The sequence below is a fragment of the Natator depressus genome, chromosome 16 (genome assembly GCF_965152275.1).
Source record: "Natator depressus isolate rNatDep1 chromosome 16, rNatDep2.hap1, whole genome shotgun sequence".
NCBI classification, from domain to species: Eukaryota; Metazoa; Chordata; order Testudines; family Cheloniidae; genus Natator; species Natator depressus.
The window spans coordinates 15,649,391-15,665,858 of record NC_134249.1 but is presented as its reverse complement, the minus strand read 5'-3'; the positions used below and the strand labels follow the sequence as shown (position 1 = coordinate 15,665,858).

Genomic DNA, 16,468 nt, shown 5'->3' with positions numbered 1-16,468 from the left:
AAATACAATTCACCTAAAGCTATTTTTTTGATATACCTCTGATGGCACACTGCTGAGAAGGAAGCCACAACACTTCTGCGGCACCACTTTTTATGTAAGCATCACCTTGGTGTACTGGGATTGTTGCTAGGGTGCAGGATGGAACCATCGTACAAACCAAAGTAAACGAAAGGTGAACTCAAACCACACAATCACACTGTAGGATTGCAGCAAAATGTCTCCAAGGTGGCCACGTGCTTCTTTACTTCGAAAAATTTTAGAGGCAAAATTGACCTGTTCAAAGTAGTGCATTTTTAAAATTCAGCTGCTAGCAATTTCAATTTCAGAGTCATAAAAGTGCACCGTGTTAATAATTGAAACCTAAAATGCCTGTCTGATTTGCTATAATCCTTAGTCCCTCTCCCCAAAGGGCTCCATTTGCCTAGGGGGAGCATTTTACAACCTGCATCAATTTTTAGAAACAACTTCAGTGGATGAGAACACCACAGCCATACAAATGCTGTCATCCTTTTACTGCCCGAGTTTAAAAAAGGTGACATCCCAGGGAACCATCTAAAGCGGTTTAATAGTAGAATGGTTATAATATGTCAATCAATCCCATGCACTCCAAATAATCCAGGATACAGTTATTATAACTGCAGTTCACTCATAGTTTCAACATTTCAGCCACAAAATCTGCCCTTTATCAGACAGACAGACAATATTCCACCATCTCTTCCATGACTCACTAAGACTAGGATGATGAGGCATCCTTACAGGATGATTCAAACCCAACTAGTGGCCATGATATGTGCATCATTCCAGGGCCTTCAGATCATCATGTTCAAGGTCCTGCTAAGGCCCACCATTTCCTAATTTGGAAATGCTGCACATTACAGGGCTGTCTGAGCCAGAGAGCAACAGCAGGCGTTACCTTGACCTGTGCATTCTTAACGCCTTCATTATTAGGTAAGGCTAAATAATGTGAACTTGACCAAAATGTTTTAACACTGATCTACTGGGAAGAAAACAGAACTAAACACTCTGTTAATGGTTCTCACTTTACTTACATTATTTACTACATTAAACTGAATATAGCACCTTTAGCTTCTTTGATTCCTTACCTGACATTAAACAGTGTTGAGTTTACTTTTATTTAATGTTCTTCAAGTCCTGTGTTCTTAGCCAGAGCTAGGCAAAGCCATTATCCTGCTCTTTGAAGTTCCCAAGTACCATCCAGTGATGTCTGCTTATCATCAGCACAGCAGTTATTCAGCTAAAATGCATGATGCCTGTGCTTTGCAGAAGCAATTGCTAATTACAGCAACCAAAATGATTAAAGTGTTTAAAGCTAGCAGTTGCCTCCAAAAATCCAACCATTATTATTCTAATCTGCCCTCTCATGGCTCAGAAGATTACCTACTTAAATAAGAAATGTTATTAACACTGTATATTTTGTTAACCAGTCCAATAGGCTTTAGCACTCTGTGGCCTCCTCCAGACCTATTTCTGTTGCAGGTTCAGACAGAATCCACAGATTAAATTTGTGAATTCTAATGCAGAAAGCCACAGGGAAAACAACCAAGGAACTACTACATCACCCCAATCCTCAAAGAATACCTTGCTGCTTCAGTTCTGATCCAGAGACAAAGCAGGGCAAAATGAGATAGTCTTTTTCTCTAAGTACCTAACTATGCTGGTCAGCAAATTCCATAGCAGTTTTCATTATTATCAGCAGTAGTAGTATTACCGCACCATCTAGGAGTCCTACTCGTGGACCAGATTGTGCTAGGTGCTGTACAAACAAAGACGAGAAAGACTGTCCCTGCCCTAAGGGGCTAACAATCTAACTTTAATTCAAGAGACAACAGATGTAGCTCAACAGTTTGTCTCTTTTACCAACAGATGCTGGTCCAATAAAAGATATTACCTAATCCACCTTGTCTCACAGACAGATGGGGAAGTAAACAATCAGACAATACTGGTCAGCATGATACACATTGGTCTCTGGAATCTGAAGATAAACATTGAGATAGCTTTGCAAATATGTATGGAGCATGCCCAAGCATGTTGGACAGCATGGGAAAAAAGCATGAAGGTATTTGACTGAAGATGTAACAAATGGAGAGTGGAGGTTGGCATCCCTGGATCAGAGGGGAGAATCAACTGTATAGTGAATGAGAGATGATAGGTCGGGTGGGAATTGACTGTGAAAGGCCTTGAAAATTAATACAAACAGCTTATGTTTGATGTGACAGAGAAATAGGAGCCAGTGGAGGGATTTAAAGAGAGGGGTAACAGGATCAAAACGACTGGTTAGGAAAATTATCTTTACAATGGCATTCTGAAATAATGTGAGAGGAGCAAGATTGCATTTGTCAAGGCTAGAGAGAAGGATGGAGCAGTAAACAAGATGCAAGATGAGAGCCATATCTTAGACATGTTACACAGAAAGAATTGGCAAGGTATTGATATAGCCTGGATGTGAGGACCTGGAAAGAGGTCTGAGTCAAAAATGGAGCACTACAGCCCTACCAATACACATTTTTCCTCACAGATGAGGAATATAGAGGGGTAAGCAACATCTAAAGCAGGGGTGGGCAAATTTTTTGGCCTGAGGGCCACATCGGGGTTCCGAAACTGTATGGAGGGCCGGGTAGAGAAGGCTGTGCCTCCCCAAACAGCCTGGTCCCCGCCCCATATCCACCCCCTCCCACTTCCCACCCCCTGACTGCCCCCCCTCAGAACCCCCAACCCATCCAACACCCCCCCCCACCCTCCTTACCATACCACTCAGAGCACCAGGACTGGCAGCCGTGCCACCGGGCCAGAGCCAGACATGCCGCCGTGCAGTCTAGAGCATTGGGGCAGGCTGGTGGCTCTCGCAGCCGTGCTGCCCAGCAGGAGCTCGCAGCCCCACCGCACAGAGCGCTGGCGGCACGGCGAGCTGAGGCTGTGGGGGGAACACAGCAGGGGAGGGGCCAAGGGCTAGCCTCCCCTGCCGGGAGCTCAAGGGCCAGGCAGAGGGTCTCGTGGGCCGGATGTGGCCCGCAGGCCGCAGTTTGCTCATCTCTGATCTAAAGTGACGTATATGATCATACCTTTCATATTGTAGGGGTAATTATTATTTGAATTATGCTAGCACCTAGAGGCTGCATCCCCCTTGTGCTATGTATTGTTCAAACACATAACAGGAGACGACCTTTGCCCAAAGAGCTTTTCTCACTCCCTACAACTAAATCCCAAGAAAGGGCATCTTGGATCTGTTTTGTACCCTGGAGATCCTCAGGAAGCGTTTATTAAATAACCATACAGTAGGTAATACCATAAAAGGTACACAGAAATTGTATTTAGGAGGATCCACCAAGAGTCATCATTACATAAAGGTTAGAATGGAGAGAACCTCTGTCAAATTATCTATACCTTAATAGAAATAATAGTTTCGCATTTAATTTAGTACTTCTCACTGGAGCATTCCAAAGCTGTTTGCAAACATTAAGCATACCCAGATATAATACAAGACCTCTTTCTCCAACAGCCATTGCAATCGTTCTGGCTAGCCTGGAAAATACAGTTTTAAAACAACTTTATACCCGGACAGCTTTACAGAGGATGTGCAGGAGGCTTACAGTTAGTAAAATAACACACAAACACATTCGAGTGTGCATATGTGTAGCCTAAACTACATTGCTAGATGCATTAATCTTTTTCATAACTATTACCTCCCCCCAAAAAACTTCACTAAGACGGAGATATTACCAGGCTACAGAGTTTAATTTTTGTAAGGCCATAAAACACTAATAAGAGTTAAACCCCACAATATCTTCACTGTCCCTTTACCTACCTATGATCAGACTTCTGACTTTAAGACAATATTAATACAGTGGGTTGAACTGTGCTCCCCAGATAACCCCCATGAATCCCACTTACAGACAAAAGTTTAAGTCTTCAGAATTGCTGAACTTTTTAAAGATACATATTATTACACAAATATTTACAAAGCCACTTTCCTCAAAGTTGTTCAGGAAAGCTCCTTTTGTAAAATTGTAAAAACAATCTAAAATACAATACAAACAATATGAAACAATACTGAAACAGATGCTAGGCAGGAGGCAGCAATAATTGAAACTGAAGACAGTGCTGATAAAATATTTTCATAATTGTATTTCTACTGTTTAAAGCAAGGAAACGTAGACTGAAATGAATGTGGTGCTCCCACGCTCTTGCCCCAAAGTCCTTATGATAAGTGACAAGGCACCATACCTTACAACCTAAAATGCAGCAGTTCATTCCCTTAGTCAAAGAGATATGCACCATCAGAAAGAAGGCCTCAAACCAGTCAGGATTATGGGTTTTAAAAGTAATTATTGTATAAGACTTTAAGTTCAATAGTTCTACAATATTCTTTTAGCAACCTTTTAATAATAGTGTTTGATTTAAAAGACCTGATTGTTCACCATCTTCTAATTCAGGGTGGTTACTTCTGACCCCAGATCTTACCATTAGTTTTTGATACCACCTTTGACATATCTCTCTCATTAAAGGGCTACAGACCATTTTATCAGAACAGAAATTATACCAACTACTATACAAGATCCGGAAAAGACATCTAGTGGCTAGGTTTTAAAATTTCTCAAGGTTCATTTAAAAAATATCACAAAAGATTAAATAAAAGAGTAACACCTGTAGTTGAGTTTTCTACAGCATATCCTCACTGACAATTGCTGTAGTTATAAGAGAAACTGATGAGATCAAGAACATAACACACAGCATCTTAGTGGGTCATTAAACATATCTAGCAGTCAGTAGAGATGGCTTTTTGAAAACATGAAGTTTCAACAAACACACAAAGAAATATTTTCAGGAAACCTGAATGACTTCCAAGTTAGTTTTACATCTTCATCCATCTACCACTGACACTCCCAACTGCTTGAAAATTAGCAGTACTTTTTCTTGATATAGACAAGGAATTACCAGTGATTAAAAGTTTTAGCAATTTCTACAACAGCTGTGCCAATTTCTAGCTTTCTTTGCAAATCAGGAGCTGATCAGACTAGTGGTTATACTGTACTGCAACAAGTTGACAGTGCTAAGTTAATAGATGGGTTTTGCCTTCAGCACTTTAGATGGTGGATGGGTACAGTAAATAAAGCTTCTCTTTGTACAGCGTTTATGACAGGAAACACAGGGAGCATGCGCAGCAGTTCCCGTCACACTCCCAATTGTGATGAAAATCTGACACACACAGGAAATATATGGCAGGGGGGAATTCCTGTATTTTCTCAAACTTCAGTATCCCAGTTAGCATGTACTATTAAAGGGCAGTGGTCACATCAAATTCAGCACCGCCTTAATCATATATAATGCTCACGTTCTCAGAGTCCATTATTTTGTCTCAAAGTCCATTATATGTAAATATGCAACACAAACCAGAATACAGTAATGTTCAGTACAGAAACTATTTGATGAGCTTTAAGAGAACAGAGCTAACAGGATTTGCTTTACTGATGACTGAGAAAGCATCTTACAGGAGGCGTTTACTCAGAGGCAGACTGGACATTCTCCATATTTATGTTCAGGGACTTGAGTATGCTTTAATTGACATGGCAGAGATGAGGTAGGAAGAAAAGTTAGACCAGAATATAAATGCACTGCAGTGCATCAGCACAGCAGCACTTATGGATAAACGACTGCTCAAAACAGTCATATGCAGCAACACTTGTTTTTTAATACAAGTAATTAAAAGAAGCCTTTGTAATTAATAATCTACACAGAAAATCCATCACTCAGTAAAAATGACAGAGCAAAGATATGCTACAATACTGATCAGCTATCCTTTAGACTCCTGGGTGAATCCTGATCTCGCCGACATCTGTGCAAGTTAGCAGTAACCCCACTAAAACAGTGAAATTAAATTGCTGTAAAACTGAGAGCAGAATCATGCTTTATACACACAATAAGAGACTATAAACCAGACATCCTGGAAAGGGAACAGCAAAGCAAGGTATGGACAGACCTAACTTTGTAGAGACTTTAGGCAGCACTGAAGGCCTAAATCTCAAGGAAACTTGCATTTAGAATTCCTAGTAAACACACAGCAGGGAATGTCATTCTAGACAGATAAACTAAGCATGTGGATAAGGGAATCTTCCCAGAGTGTAAAAAAAAAAAAAAGAAAAAGAAAAAGAAGAAAAACGAAAAACTTAAGCAATGTTATACGATTTGTACCAAATGTTGCCCTCCAGTGTCTGCAGCTCCTATCAACTTCAACAAAACTCACACTGAGCATTTAAGAACAGAACTGGGGTCAAATACAGTAGCTAAAGAGGAATAATTGAAAGAGAGTAGGAAAGAGCCATCATAATTGTTCGCTAAAATTCTCTGGATACTGATTAATATTTCTGTCCAATATTTAGTGCGTCACCTTCCTTTAAACTAGAACAGCAAGCACTGATAAGCAGACTGACTCCTACAGTTCAAGTTTAATTTGAGTTCCATCAGTACAGAAACAAGATTTGATAGAATATCCAACAAAACCCTTTGTAACTTCTGCTTAAATTGGTTTTATATTTCTACAACAATACTCCTCAGTGATTCACAGCAGATCTTTTAATACATCTGGCATGCACATGAAGACGACTTGTGCAGCAACAGTAAACCCGCATCACAAAAGACTACTGGGTGAAGACAGTGGCTCTCTTTATGATGATATCAATAGATATAGTACATAAAATACAGGCCAGAAAATATGGAAAGCACAAGATATATGAAACAGTAAATAATTCTAAAAAAATTCCTATTTTCAAGAGTATACTTGGCTTTTACTACATTCATACAGACAGAAGCAAAAGTGAACATAAACCAGTCACAACACTGTGTAGAAGAAACATAGTGAACACAGGCTAATGTCATAGGCATCACACTAACGTACGTTTAATCCTACAATGCTACACATTTGGAGTATATCAACATGACTGCAGCAACATTCTACACAGTTGTGAGATTTAAAAATTATGAGTCAACAGTACTGTAATTCAAGGCTTCAGCTTTATCAATTTACCACTTGCTGAATATTCAATTAGCACAGGTCTGCTATTGGAAATTGAAGTGTTATTATTCCAGATAAACATTTAGATTATCTGAAGTCAGCTAACAGTCATACCTTGTCTGACATCCTGTCATGAAACCCGAAAAAGGAGTTATATTTACATTCACAAGCGATAAGTTTAACATGATTATACAGTAGTAGTGGTAGTGATTGCAGCAGCAGCGATCTATTCTTATTTATATTACAATAGTGCCTAGAGGCCCAACTGAGATTGAGGACCCGTTTTCCTAGGCACTGTAAGAACATAATGAATGAAAATATCTTGAGCCCAGGTTTAATTCTTGTCTACCAGGGAGCTCCTCTTTATACACTTAAAATGAAGTGAAGGACAGAAGAGAAAGTCTCATATTCAGGGCTCCTTTGGGAAGTTCCCCACCATCACCTCTTTCCCCTCCCCCCCCCCTTAGTTTCAATTACTTTCCAAATGAGCCTTGCAGCAAAGGAGGCTCATGCAGCACAACCATGCATGGTCACTTCACAGCGGGACTTTCCCAATAGCAGTTGGAAATTAACTACTATCTCACGAGTCTAGTAGGTTTCAAACTGCCCTTAAGTAGACTTTAAGCTACATAAAAGTGTGTGGAAGTCTTCACTTGCATGAACAGGAAAACATGGGAGTCCCATAAGCACCTGGTCAATGTAAGTTTCTGGGCAAGGTGTAAAGATACTAACAAAAATGAAGTCTCTCTTTGTATCCTAGCATTTATCAATAAAGAGTGTGTAGCGTTAGTGTTTGGAAAAAAACCAAGGGAATTAAATCCAAAAATATATACTAATTTAAATTATTAATAATCTTACACTACACTCAAGTCAAACAATGCAAAAGTTAAAGTTTTCTTAATAAGGTTAAGTTCCACCCATCATACATATGGATTTTTTTTTTATTACGAACCCAAATGTATATTTTAACATTCAGTGGGCCAAGTTCTGCGCTCCGATATGCACTCACACTTCAGTTCATTTGAAAAGGAGCTGAGCAGCTGCAGACCAAGGGTAAATGAAGGCTCCAAGAGTACAAAAAGGGCAAGTTAAGGTTATTATGAGAACTTCAATTTTGCGTTTCTTGACGTGAGTGCTTTAGCATTCCATTAACTGTAATTTGTATTTAATATAATATGGTTGTATTATTATGTACAACTGTCTTACAATACTAAATAAGCCACGTGTCATTCCATTTTGTACAAAATGCTGCATGCCTCTTAAGAAAAGCTCATTCCTCTAAGAGAGAGCAGACATGGATTGTATACTCTTCAGGGCAGGGACCCTGGACTCAGTCCTCTGCTGAAAGAAGCATGAGCTCAGCACATGAGGAGGAGAGGTACAGGTGGCCTTTCCACTTCCCCTAATTCTAGGCTGGCCAGGAACTGAAGCAGCCCACGGTGCATGTTAAAGTACTCTAAGGGATGCTGTAACTAGCTTGGAACTGCCCTCCCTTAGAAGCCATTATGCTGGTGAGGATCACAATGAACTCCAGCCCACAGAACAGCTCCGATATCGGGGCAGGAAGGGAAGAAGGAAGGGTCAGAAGCTCTGATGGCTGTACACCAGTTGAGGATTCCCCCATGGTGGGGAAAGCTTCAACTGCCCATTTAGGAGAGATTTAAGGCCCCTTTGTACCACTCCAGTAGAACAGATGGACATTAGTGGGGCCAAGAGTCTGATGACTTGTCTTTTTACATGTTGAGAGCATGTAGGGCATTATTGGCACTATATAATGAACAATAGCTAAAAATGGAGTTACTCTCATGCAGGTTGTTTTGATGTACATTGTTATCCATAATTACTTACGCTTTAACCACATTACTAACCAACTAGCAGTGCAGAACACTCAGGCATTTGAGATTTTTTTTAAACATTGCATATGGGTGTGGTTCTGTCAGTCTTATATTAAATAGAACTTAGCTCTGAAAGTGGCTCCACTGAAATCAATGGGACAGCTTATTAAATAAGGCACTACTTGATGTAAGGGTGACAGATGTCCCATACATAATGTCCACTCAATGGGATTCTGTTCTCTCATGGGGACATTCTGTGTATGGTAGAGTTAAACCTATCAATGTATTTTTGCCATTAATTATTTTTATAAACTTTCCTTCCTTGGAACTTTAACACTAACAATCATTTTTAAAAGACATAGACTGACATGGACTTTGCTAAGAGATTTATAAAAAGAATATTAAAAATTGTTCAATAGGTCACCTTTGTGCCAAGGCCAAATATAGCGTTCTTTTAAACAGACGTTGCTGAGGGTGACAAGCCATTCCAGCTGCTCCTCTCTCAGCTATCTGCGATGACATAGGTCCCTTCGTTGAGACCTTACCTTGGGTAGCCCAGCCTCCAGTTTCTCTTTAAATACGCATTAGGTTTGACTGACAACGAGACACCTGACTTTCCGGGGGACAAGATGGTGCACACAATATGGCAGAGAACATGCACACACTGATTTAGATCTTACAGGCAACCATGTAATGAAAATACTAAAGAGAAATTACATAAAACAATTAGATTTTAAAATCCTGAAAAGAATCCCAGTTTGTTTTTATACCATATGATCCACAGCAGCTTTATGAATACGAAGTGAAATATGAATCACTCTCTGTCCATATACCAAAAAGGCTGTAAAGACAGATTATGGACTATTTTCTTTACATGGCAAGAAAACTACTGATACGCAATTTGAGAGAGACGGGGAGCACCTGAAGCTATGTTTTTCATCTCTACAACCTAAACAACCAGACTATTTTTAAATAATTACATATAATTCATTCCCAAGATAACATTTTGTAGGCAAGGTTTCAGCCAGGAGCTATGCTTTTATGCCAAGCCCAAAACAGGGATGAATGACTAGAAACAGCAGCAGAGTCTTAAATACTAGCTGCGCTACTGAGGTAAGAAGCTTTTCCTCATGTGGATAAGCGAGACTGAACTTTTGCAGTCCCCTTAACAGGTGTACGAGTCTTGAGGTTCCCTTTCAAGTTGTATTCTTTTTTTAATCAAGACACTGAGGTCTCTTGTGGACATATGGAGTATTGCCATAACAGACAATATTTTTTCTCGTAAATGTGCTGGGTTCTTCTGACCTCATGGCATCCTGACAAAAAGTTACCTTCTTTCTATTCCTGTTAAATGATCAAAAAGCAGGATTTCTGCCTTGACTCCCAGATCAAAATACCAAACTCGGTTGGAATATTGTGTTACTTGCAGTTTAGTACTCTGTTTCTCGCTCCATCCCATCTAAGCTTGAAGCTCTGTCTAGAGCAGTGGTTCTTCAAAGCCGGTTTGCCGCTTGTTCAGGGAAAGCCCCTGGCGGGCAGGGCCAGTTTATTTACCTGCCGCGTCCACAGGTTCGGCCGATCACAGCTCCCACTGGCCGCGGTTCACAGCTCCAGGCCAATGGGGGCTGCGGGAAGTGGTGCGGGCTGAGGGATATGCTGTCCGCTCTTCCCGCATCCCCCATGGGCCTGGAGCAGCAAATCACGGCCAGTGGGAGCAGCAATCGGCCGAACCTGCAGATGTGGCAGGTAAACACTGGCCCAGCCCACCAGGGGCTTTCCCTGAACAAGCAGCAGACCGGCTTTGAGAATCACTGGTCTAGAGAAGCAGAGGCAACAGAGATGGGGCAGACGTGTATTTGATTAAAAAATAATAAAATACTTGGTTTGGAGCGTTTCTGCAGTGCGAACATGCCACTGATACCACAGCTGTCATAGGCCTATCATCCAGCTTCCCAAGAATTAGCTTCACTTTTCAAACAATCACTGTACGGACACATTGTGTGGGAAGAGGGGAGAAATACAAATAATTTTTAATCATTGATTATTTTAATATTTTAAACACACTCAAGACTCCTGCAGCATCTGTCTGCAAATAATGCTAAGAATGATACTGAATTTCCTGAACACTGGGAAATTCAGGATGAAGAATAGTTTCACAAATTAAGTCCCCTTACAAAATAAGTGTCGGGAGCATTTATTTTAATAAACTTTTTCACCTGCTGTTTAATTGTGTTCCCAGAGAAAGCAAAGCTTTCAAAGTTATCTGATGGGCAAAGATGACAAATGCTGGTCTGTTTCCTGCATGAATAAAGTTATTCTGAGTGGAATAAAAATGCTAAATGACCATTGTCAGAATCATATTTTCTAGCCTAAGAAAGCAGTTAGTAGCATGTTGTCTCAGAAGAACTTCTGAACTCAAAGTAAGTGCGGGATAGAGATTTAGTAAAAAAACATTTCAGCAACATATTTTTCTGTCTGTCTGTCTTTTAAAGGGGAGCCATAGCTTGAAATCTAATCAGTTAAAAATACATTTAACCTGCCCCTGAATCCCACTGCCCTTTTTTGGGGGGGGAATGGGGGGGAAGCTTTAAAAATCACATTTCTCTGTCCCGTTACTGGGTGCAAGGCCCACACAAACATAAGGTGACACTAAGCTCCCAGTCCTGCAAGGTGCTTCACACAGGCGAACACCTCTGCTTCCATGAGCATCATAATACAGGTCTGAGGCCTCACTGGCTACCTAGGAGCACAGTGAAAATGAGCGTCCACAAAAGATGTCAAATACACAAAGTAAAAAAAACAAAACAAAACAAAGCAGTTCTCTTTGTCTTGGGTGTTACTACTATAGTAAATATAAGTGTTTCAACAGAAGTGATATATTTCAGTTGCCCTTTAAGTAGACGCAAAAAAGGTTAGTCATGACATGAAGCACAGCATCCTCACTTGAGTCAATTGGTCCAAATCTTTTACATACAGAATTCAAAGGATTCAAAAAACAAACAAAAAAATGTTTCTAAAATGTCTGCCCTGGATAACATTATGAAGAAGTTGCTTTCCCTGAAGTTAGCTATATAAGAATGCCCACTGGGGTTTCACAAAACTGGGAAACAGCAATCTAACCATGAAAAAAATATGATCTTACCAGCTGATCATATAGAGGGGTCACCAGAAACCTTAGGGAGCAGAAGAGGGAAGACACAAAGGCTAATACCCTTCTTTTTGAAAACATTTCAAAATGTTCTTTCAAAACATTTCATACAATTTAACAAAACACTAATTTGCAGGCTAACTACAAATCAAACAGGGCAGCAATCAAAACACCTACCATGTTCCACGAAGACATTGCAATGTGGGCCTCCATGCCTAGATGATTCTTTCTTCCCTGCTCCTTTGATAAAGTGCAGGGCAGGCAGACTTGGCCTCCTCTGGTCCCCAAGAACTTTTCCAGGCTGCTGCCCCATAAAGTAAGAATAGGCAATCTTTCCCAGGACAAGAAGGGTGTGGAGACGGAGATCCCTGATCTTCCAGGTTGGCAGAGAATTTGGAAGTAAAATAATATTTTAGATGTGTGCGTTTGTTGCGTTTACTGCATCAGCAAACTGATCACTTTAAGCAGAGAGTTCAGTCAGGTGCACAGATTCTTTCCACACTTTAAAAACTGCAACAAGACTCTTCAGGTGGCTTTATGCAAAGCTGAGAGTTATAAGATGTTCCACTTACTTAGTAGCTACAAGTGTTACCAAAGTTTCAAGTTCTTGTCTGTAATAAGTCTTCCACTGAGTAAGTGCGAACTAGTTCATCTTACCAATAAGAAAACCACATATAGGGTCACCCAGGCAGGAAACAGTTATTCCCATTGCAATCAATGTCAGGGTTTCTTTTTTTCTCCTTTTCTTTTGCATAGCACTTAGTTAATAAAGGCCAAAAAGCCAGTGATTTGGCTTCAAGTATTAGTAAAGTCAGAGAGAGTCAAGTGTGTTAGAGTCATTTTAGATTTCCAAATAAACAAGGTGCAGACAGTTCAAAGTCTTTGGGGATCCATAATGACTTTTGAGTGAGGGGGGTGTTTCAGTGGTGGAACTTGCAGTCATCCAAGCCCAACAGATTTGCCTTCTCTGATAACAGGTTTTCTGCCACTCTTACCACTGCTACCTCTCTGATGCTCTGGGTAAAGTGAAGCAAGTGATTGGGCACTTCAGGATCATTTTGGAGCAGAAGCAATAACAATCATCAAGATATGACGGGTAACGAATTACCCATCTGCGCCAGCTTGCTGCTTATAAGGCAGAGAAGCCAAACCTGACTTGTTCCTTATTGCTCATGAAGGATATAGATGTCACTCTATTCAGGCCATTCGATGCCGGTGGCAGGAAAGAGGCGTTAGTCCAGTGATGCTCTCCAGGTGGAAGGTTTCTGCACAGCAGCCAGAAAAGGTCAAGCTGGGGTGACCGGGCTGGCTTCATCCCAATTGGGGAGCGTAACACTTTGAAAGGCCAGCTTGGTGAGTTATAGCAAGGCTATGGCTTCTGATCATCCCAAAGCTTGACAAGGGAGTTAGAGAGGCCAAGAACCCTAATCCCCACATGCCCTGAATGCTCCCAGGGGCCAGAATAATGGCCAGGGGGGAGGTGGGGGGGAAGACACGACTGCAGTATGACAAGGGGTAGAAACTTCGGGGGGAGGGTGTCAAACCCCAGTCTGGGGTGGGGAGACGAAACAGAGAGGATGAAGCTCAGCGCTGGTGGGGGGGAGAGGGGAGATCAAACGCCCCGGGGGGGGGGGGCAAGGCCTAGCCTGAGGAGGGAGGAAGCCCCTTGGGGCGGAGGGCAGGGAAGGGATTAAGCCCCAGCCTGGGGGGGAGGGGAGCCCAGAGGGACGGGGCAGGGCTGCCGTCTGGGGGGAGCGGGGGCAGTGACGGGCTAAGGGGCCGGGGCTGGGGCCCCGCCGGGGGCGGCTGCGAGTTCCCGGCTCCCCCCCGCCCCGGCCAGTCACATCCCCGCCCTGCCTCCGGCCAGCCGCCGCCTCTGCCTCCGGCCGCCTCGCCGCCGCGGGGCTCGCACCGGCACCGGCACCGGGCGGGGGGGTCCGCTGCCGGCTCGCTCAGGGCGAGAGGAGCCCGCGGCACACGGCGGCCATGACGGGAGCCTGCTGGCGCCCGAGCGAGGCTGCGGGGGGCGGGGCACGCAGCGGGCGGGGGCGGGGCAGGGGGCGGGGCGAAGGACGGGGGAGAAAAGTGGGGAAGGGGAGGAGAAGTGGGGGGAGGGGGGAGGTCAGAGGAGACAGGGAGGAACTGTACCCAATTGTCTGACAGTCCCACCGCAGCTTGGGGGGGGGTCTCTAGTGGGAGTGATCCCCCCCACACACACACCCCTTACCACTCCTACGTGACCTGGAGCAAGTCAAGTCAGTTACGCTATCCCGTGCCTCTGTTTCCCCACCTGTAGAATAGGGATACCACCACTTCCTTCCTTCCCCCGTTCGGCCGGCTGGTGGGATTAGACTGTAAAATGTGTGGGGCAAGGGCGGGCTTTTGCTACGTGCTCACACAGCGCCCAGCACCCTGGTGGGCTCCTGCTTGCCAGACACCTCCTCTCAGACCTGCTCTGAGCCGGCCTCTCTGACACTGTACTTACCAGGGTGGGTGCCCCGGAAGAGAGTCCTTTACCACATTGGGGGATGTGCCCACTGAGATATCTGCAGCATTTCCAAGTTTTGTGGCCTGATCCTGCCAGGTGCACCCAGCAGTGTTGTTGCTGCTCTCAGAGAGTACTTGGCACTGCACAGGATCAGGCCCACTGAGAGGGAACGCCCACAATAAACCTAATTACATAAGCAGTAATGATCATTTATTTTCATTGGCGCCCACTGTTCTTTATGTCTACTCACTCAATGCTGTTCCTGTCTGCTCCTCCCGGCAACTCCACTCCTCCTGCTAATGCTCGCTCAGACTGCTCCCCAGGCTGGATCTCTCACCTGACCCATTGTACAGGCTGGCTCCCTACTCTCACAAAGGACTTGTCTACATGGGGAAATTGACCAGAATAACTATTGCAGAATAAACTATTCCAGAAGAACTCCCCATGTGAACGCTGTTATGCTGGAAAAAGACTGCCTTCTTCTGATTTAGCATAATCCATTTTCAAAGTGGATTAAGCTAAACCAGGAAAAGGACTCTTGTATTTCAAGGAAAAGAGCATCCATACAGGGAGTTATTCCAGAATAGCTATCATGCTTTAAATTCACCCTCTACTTTATTCAGGGACAACTTCCCTATGTAGACAAGCCATGAACGTCATCCTCTCCCATTAGGTTACAACTGACTCTGTAAAATGCTATGTGGTTGTTTAGGAATTAACCCCATCTATGTTGTCTACCATGTACCAACAACTTCCATTGTATCCCACCACATTCTACCTGTTGTTCCCTGTAATTCTGTCTTGGGCATCTGGCAACATGAGCTTTCCTCTCTTGATTTAGAGATGTCAGTGAAGCCCTGCATGGAATTATTTCTCTTATGTCACTGTTGCTTATTTGCTCTTCCCAGAGGATGGGCTGCAAGCTTGATGTTTCTTTTCCAAAAGCACAAGTTCAGGAACCTGGCAGCATTCTCTGAATGCAGCCATCCAGCTGATCCCCCTGAGCCAATCTGTTTTTCAGCGCTGTTTGCACAGTCTATAAATCCTGTTGTTGGCTATTTCAGTCATTTAGACTGTTAACTCCTTGGGGCAGGGACTGCTCCATCTCTGTTTCAGAGAGGGACAAGCACGGCGACCATGCTTAAAGATTGCCAAGTCCCTGAAACAATCAGCTCCAAGTTTTAAACTCTTTGCCCATCCCCAGGGTAGCTGATAGGGCAGGCTCATGAGAAGACAGTGATGGATCCTCTTCTCACAAAAGCTTGGATTTTCAGTTGTGCCTAAGGAAGTTAGGTACCCAATGTTAATGGGAGTTTGGCACCTAACAGCCTAAGACTCCTTTGAAAATCCCAGCCTAGGCTCATCTCCCTCTCAGTGCAAGTTATGGGGAAGGGCAGGAATCAAAAGCAGCCTACTCAGATAAGGGAACATGTCAGTTCAGGAATTGAATAAAGAGACTATGCGAACCCGAGAAATGCCCTTTGCAACTGGCCTTCAGGGTTTAGTTGTGGGTTTGCTGCACTAGCAGGAATTGCATAGACCACTGGAGACCTCTAGTGGCCATTTAGAAAAATATCAGATTCCATTTCTTAGAACACATGAAAGGAAACACCCCTTACCTGTGCTGATGCTTCTGTTCAGAGGCCCCTGCCCAGCAGGACCAGCGGGTGTTAGTTACTTGGCTTCACAGTAATTGATATGTTCACACACCTTCACCTGTTTGACACGTCCAAGGAATCTAACTAAGAGCTGGAAACTTCCTCTGCTAAAACCAAAAGGAAACAAAAAGCTCAGATCTGAAACAGATGGGCTGGATTTTTAACTAACTTCTCACCCATCTCCGGCTGCAGATCCATGCGTATCGACCCGTGTGACCTACGTAGACATGTGAGAGGGAGATGGGGCTGGTGAAAGACAAACTGGGGCATGGAAGGCGGTCTTATCAGAGAAGCACCCTACAGGCAAAGACA

At 43.2% G+C, this 16,468-nt stretch overlaps 1 protein-coding gene across 1 annotated transcript in view; it reads right to left on the bottom strand.

Annotated features, from left to right (window-relative positions):
- ABL1 (ABL proto-oncogene 1, non-receptor tyrosine kinase) overlaps positions 1 to 13,466 on the bottom strand; it is a 114,994-nt gene extending 101,528 nt beyond the window's left edge. The window contains exon 1 of the mRNA XM_074974019.1: positions 12,188 to 13,466. Coding sequence (XP_074830120.1) covers positions 12,188 to 12,323 — 136 coding nt within the window. The 5' untranslated portion in view covers positions 12,324 to 13,466. The remainder of the gene's footprint in view (positions 1 to 12,187) is intronic.
- Positions 13,467 to 16,468: the final 3,002 nt, after the last annotated feature.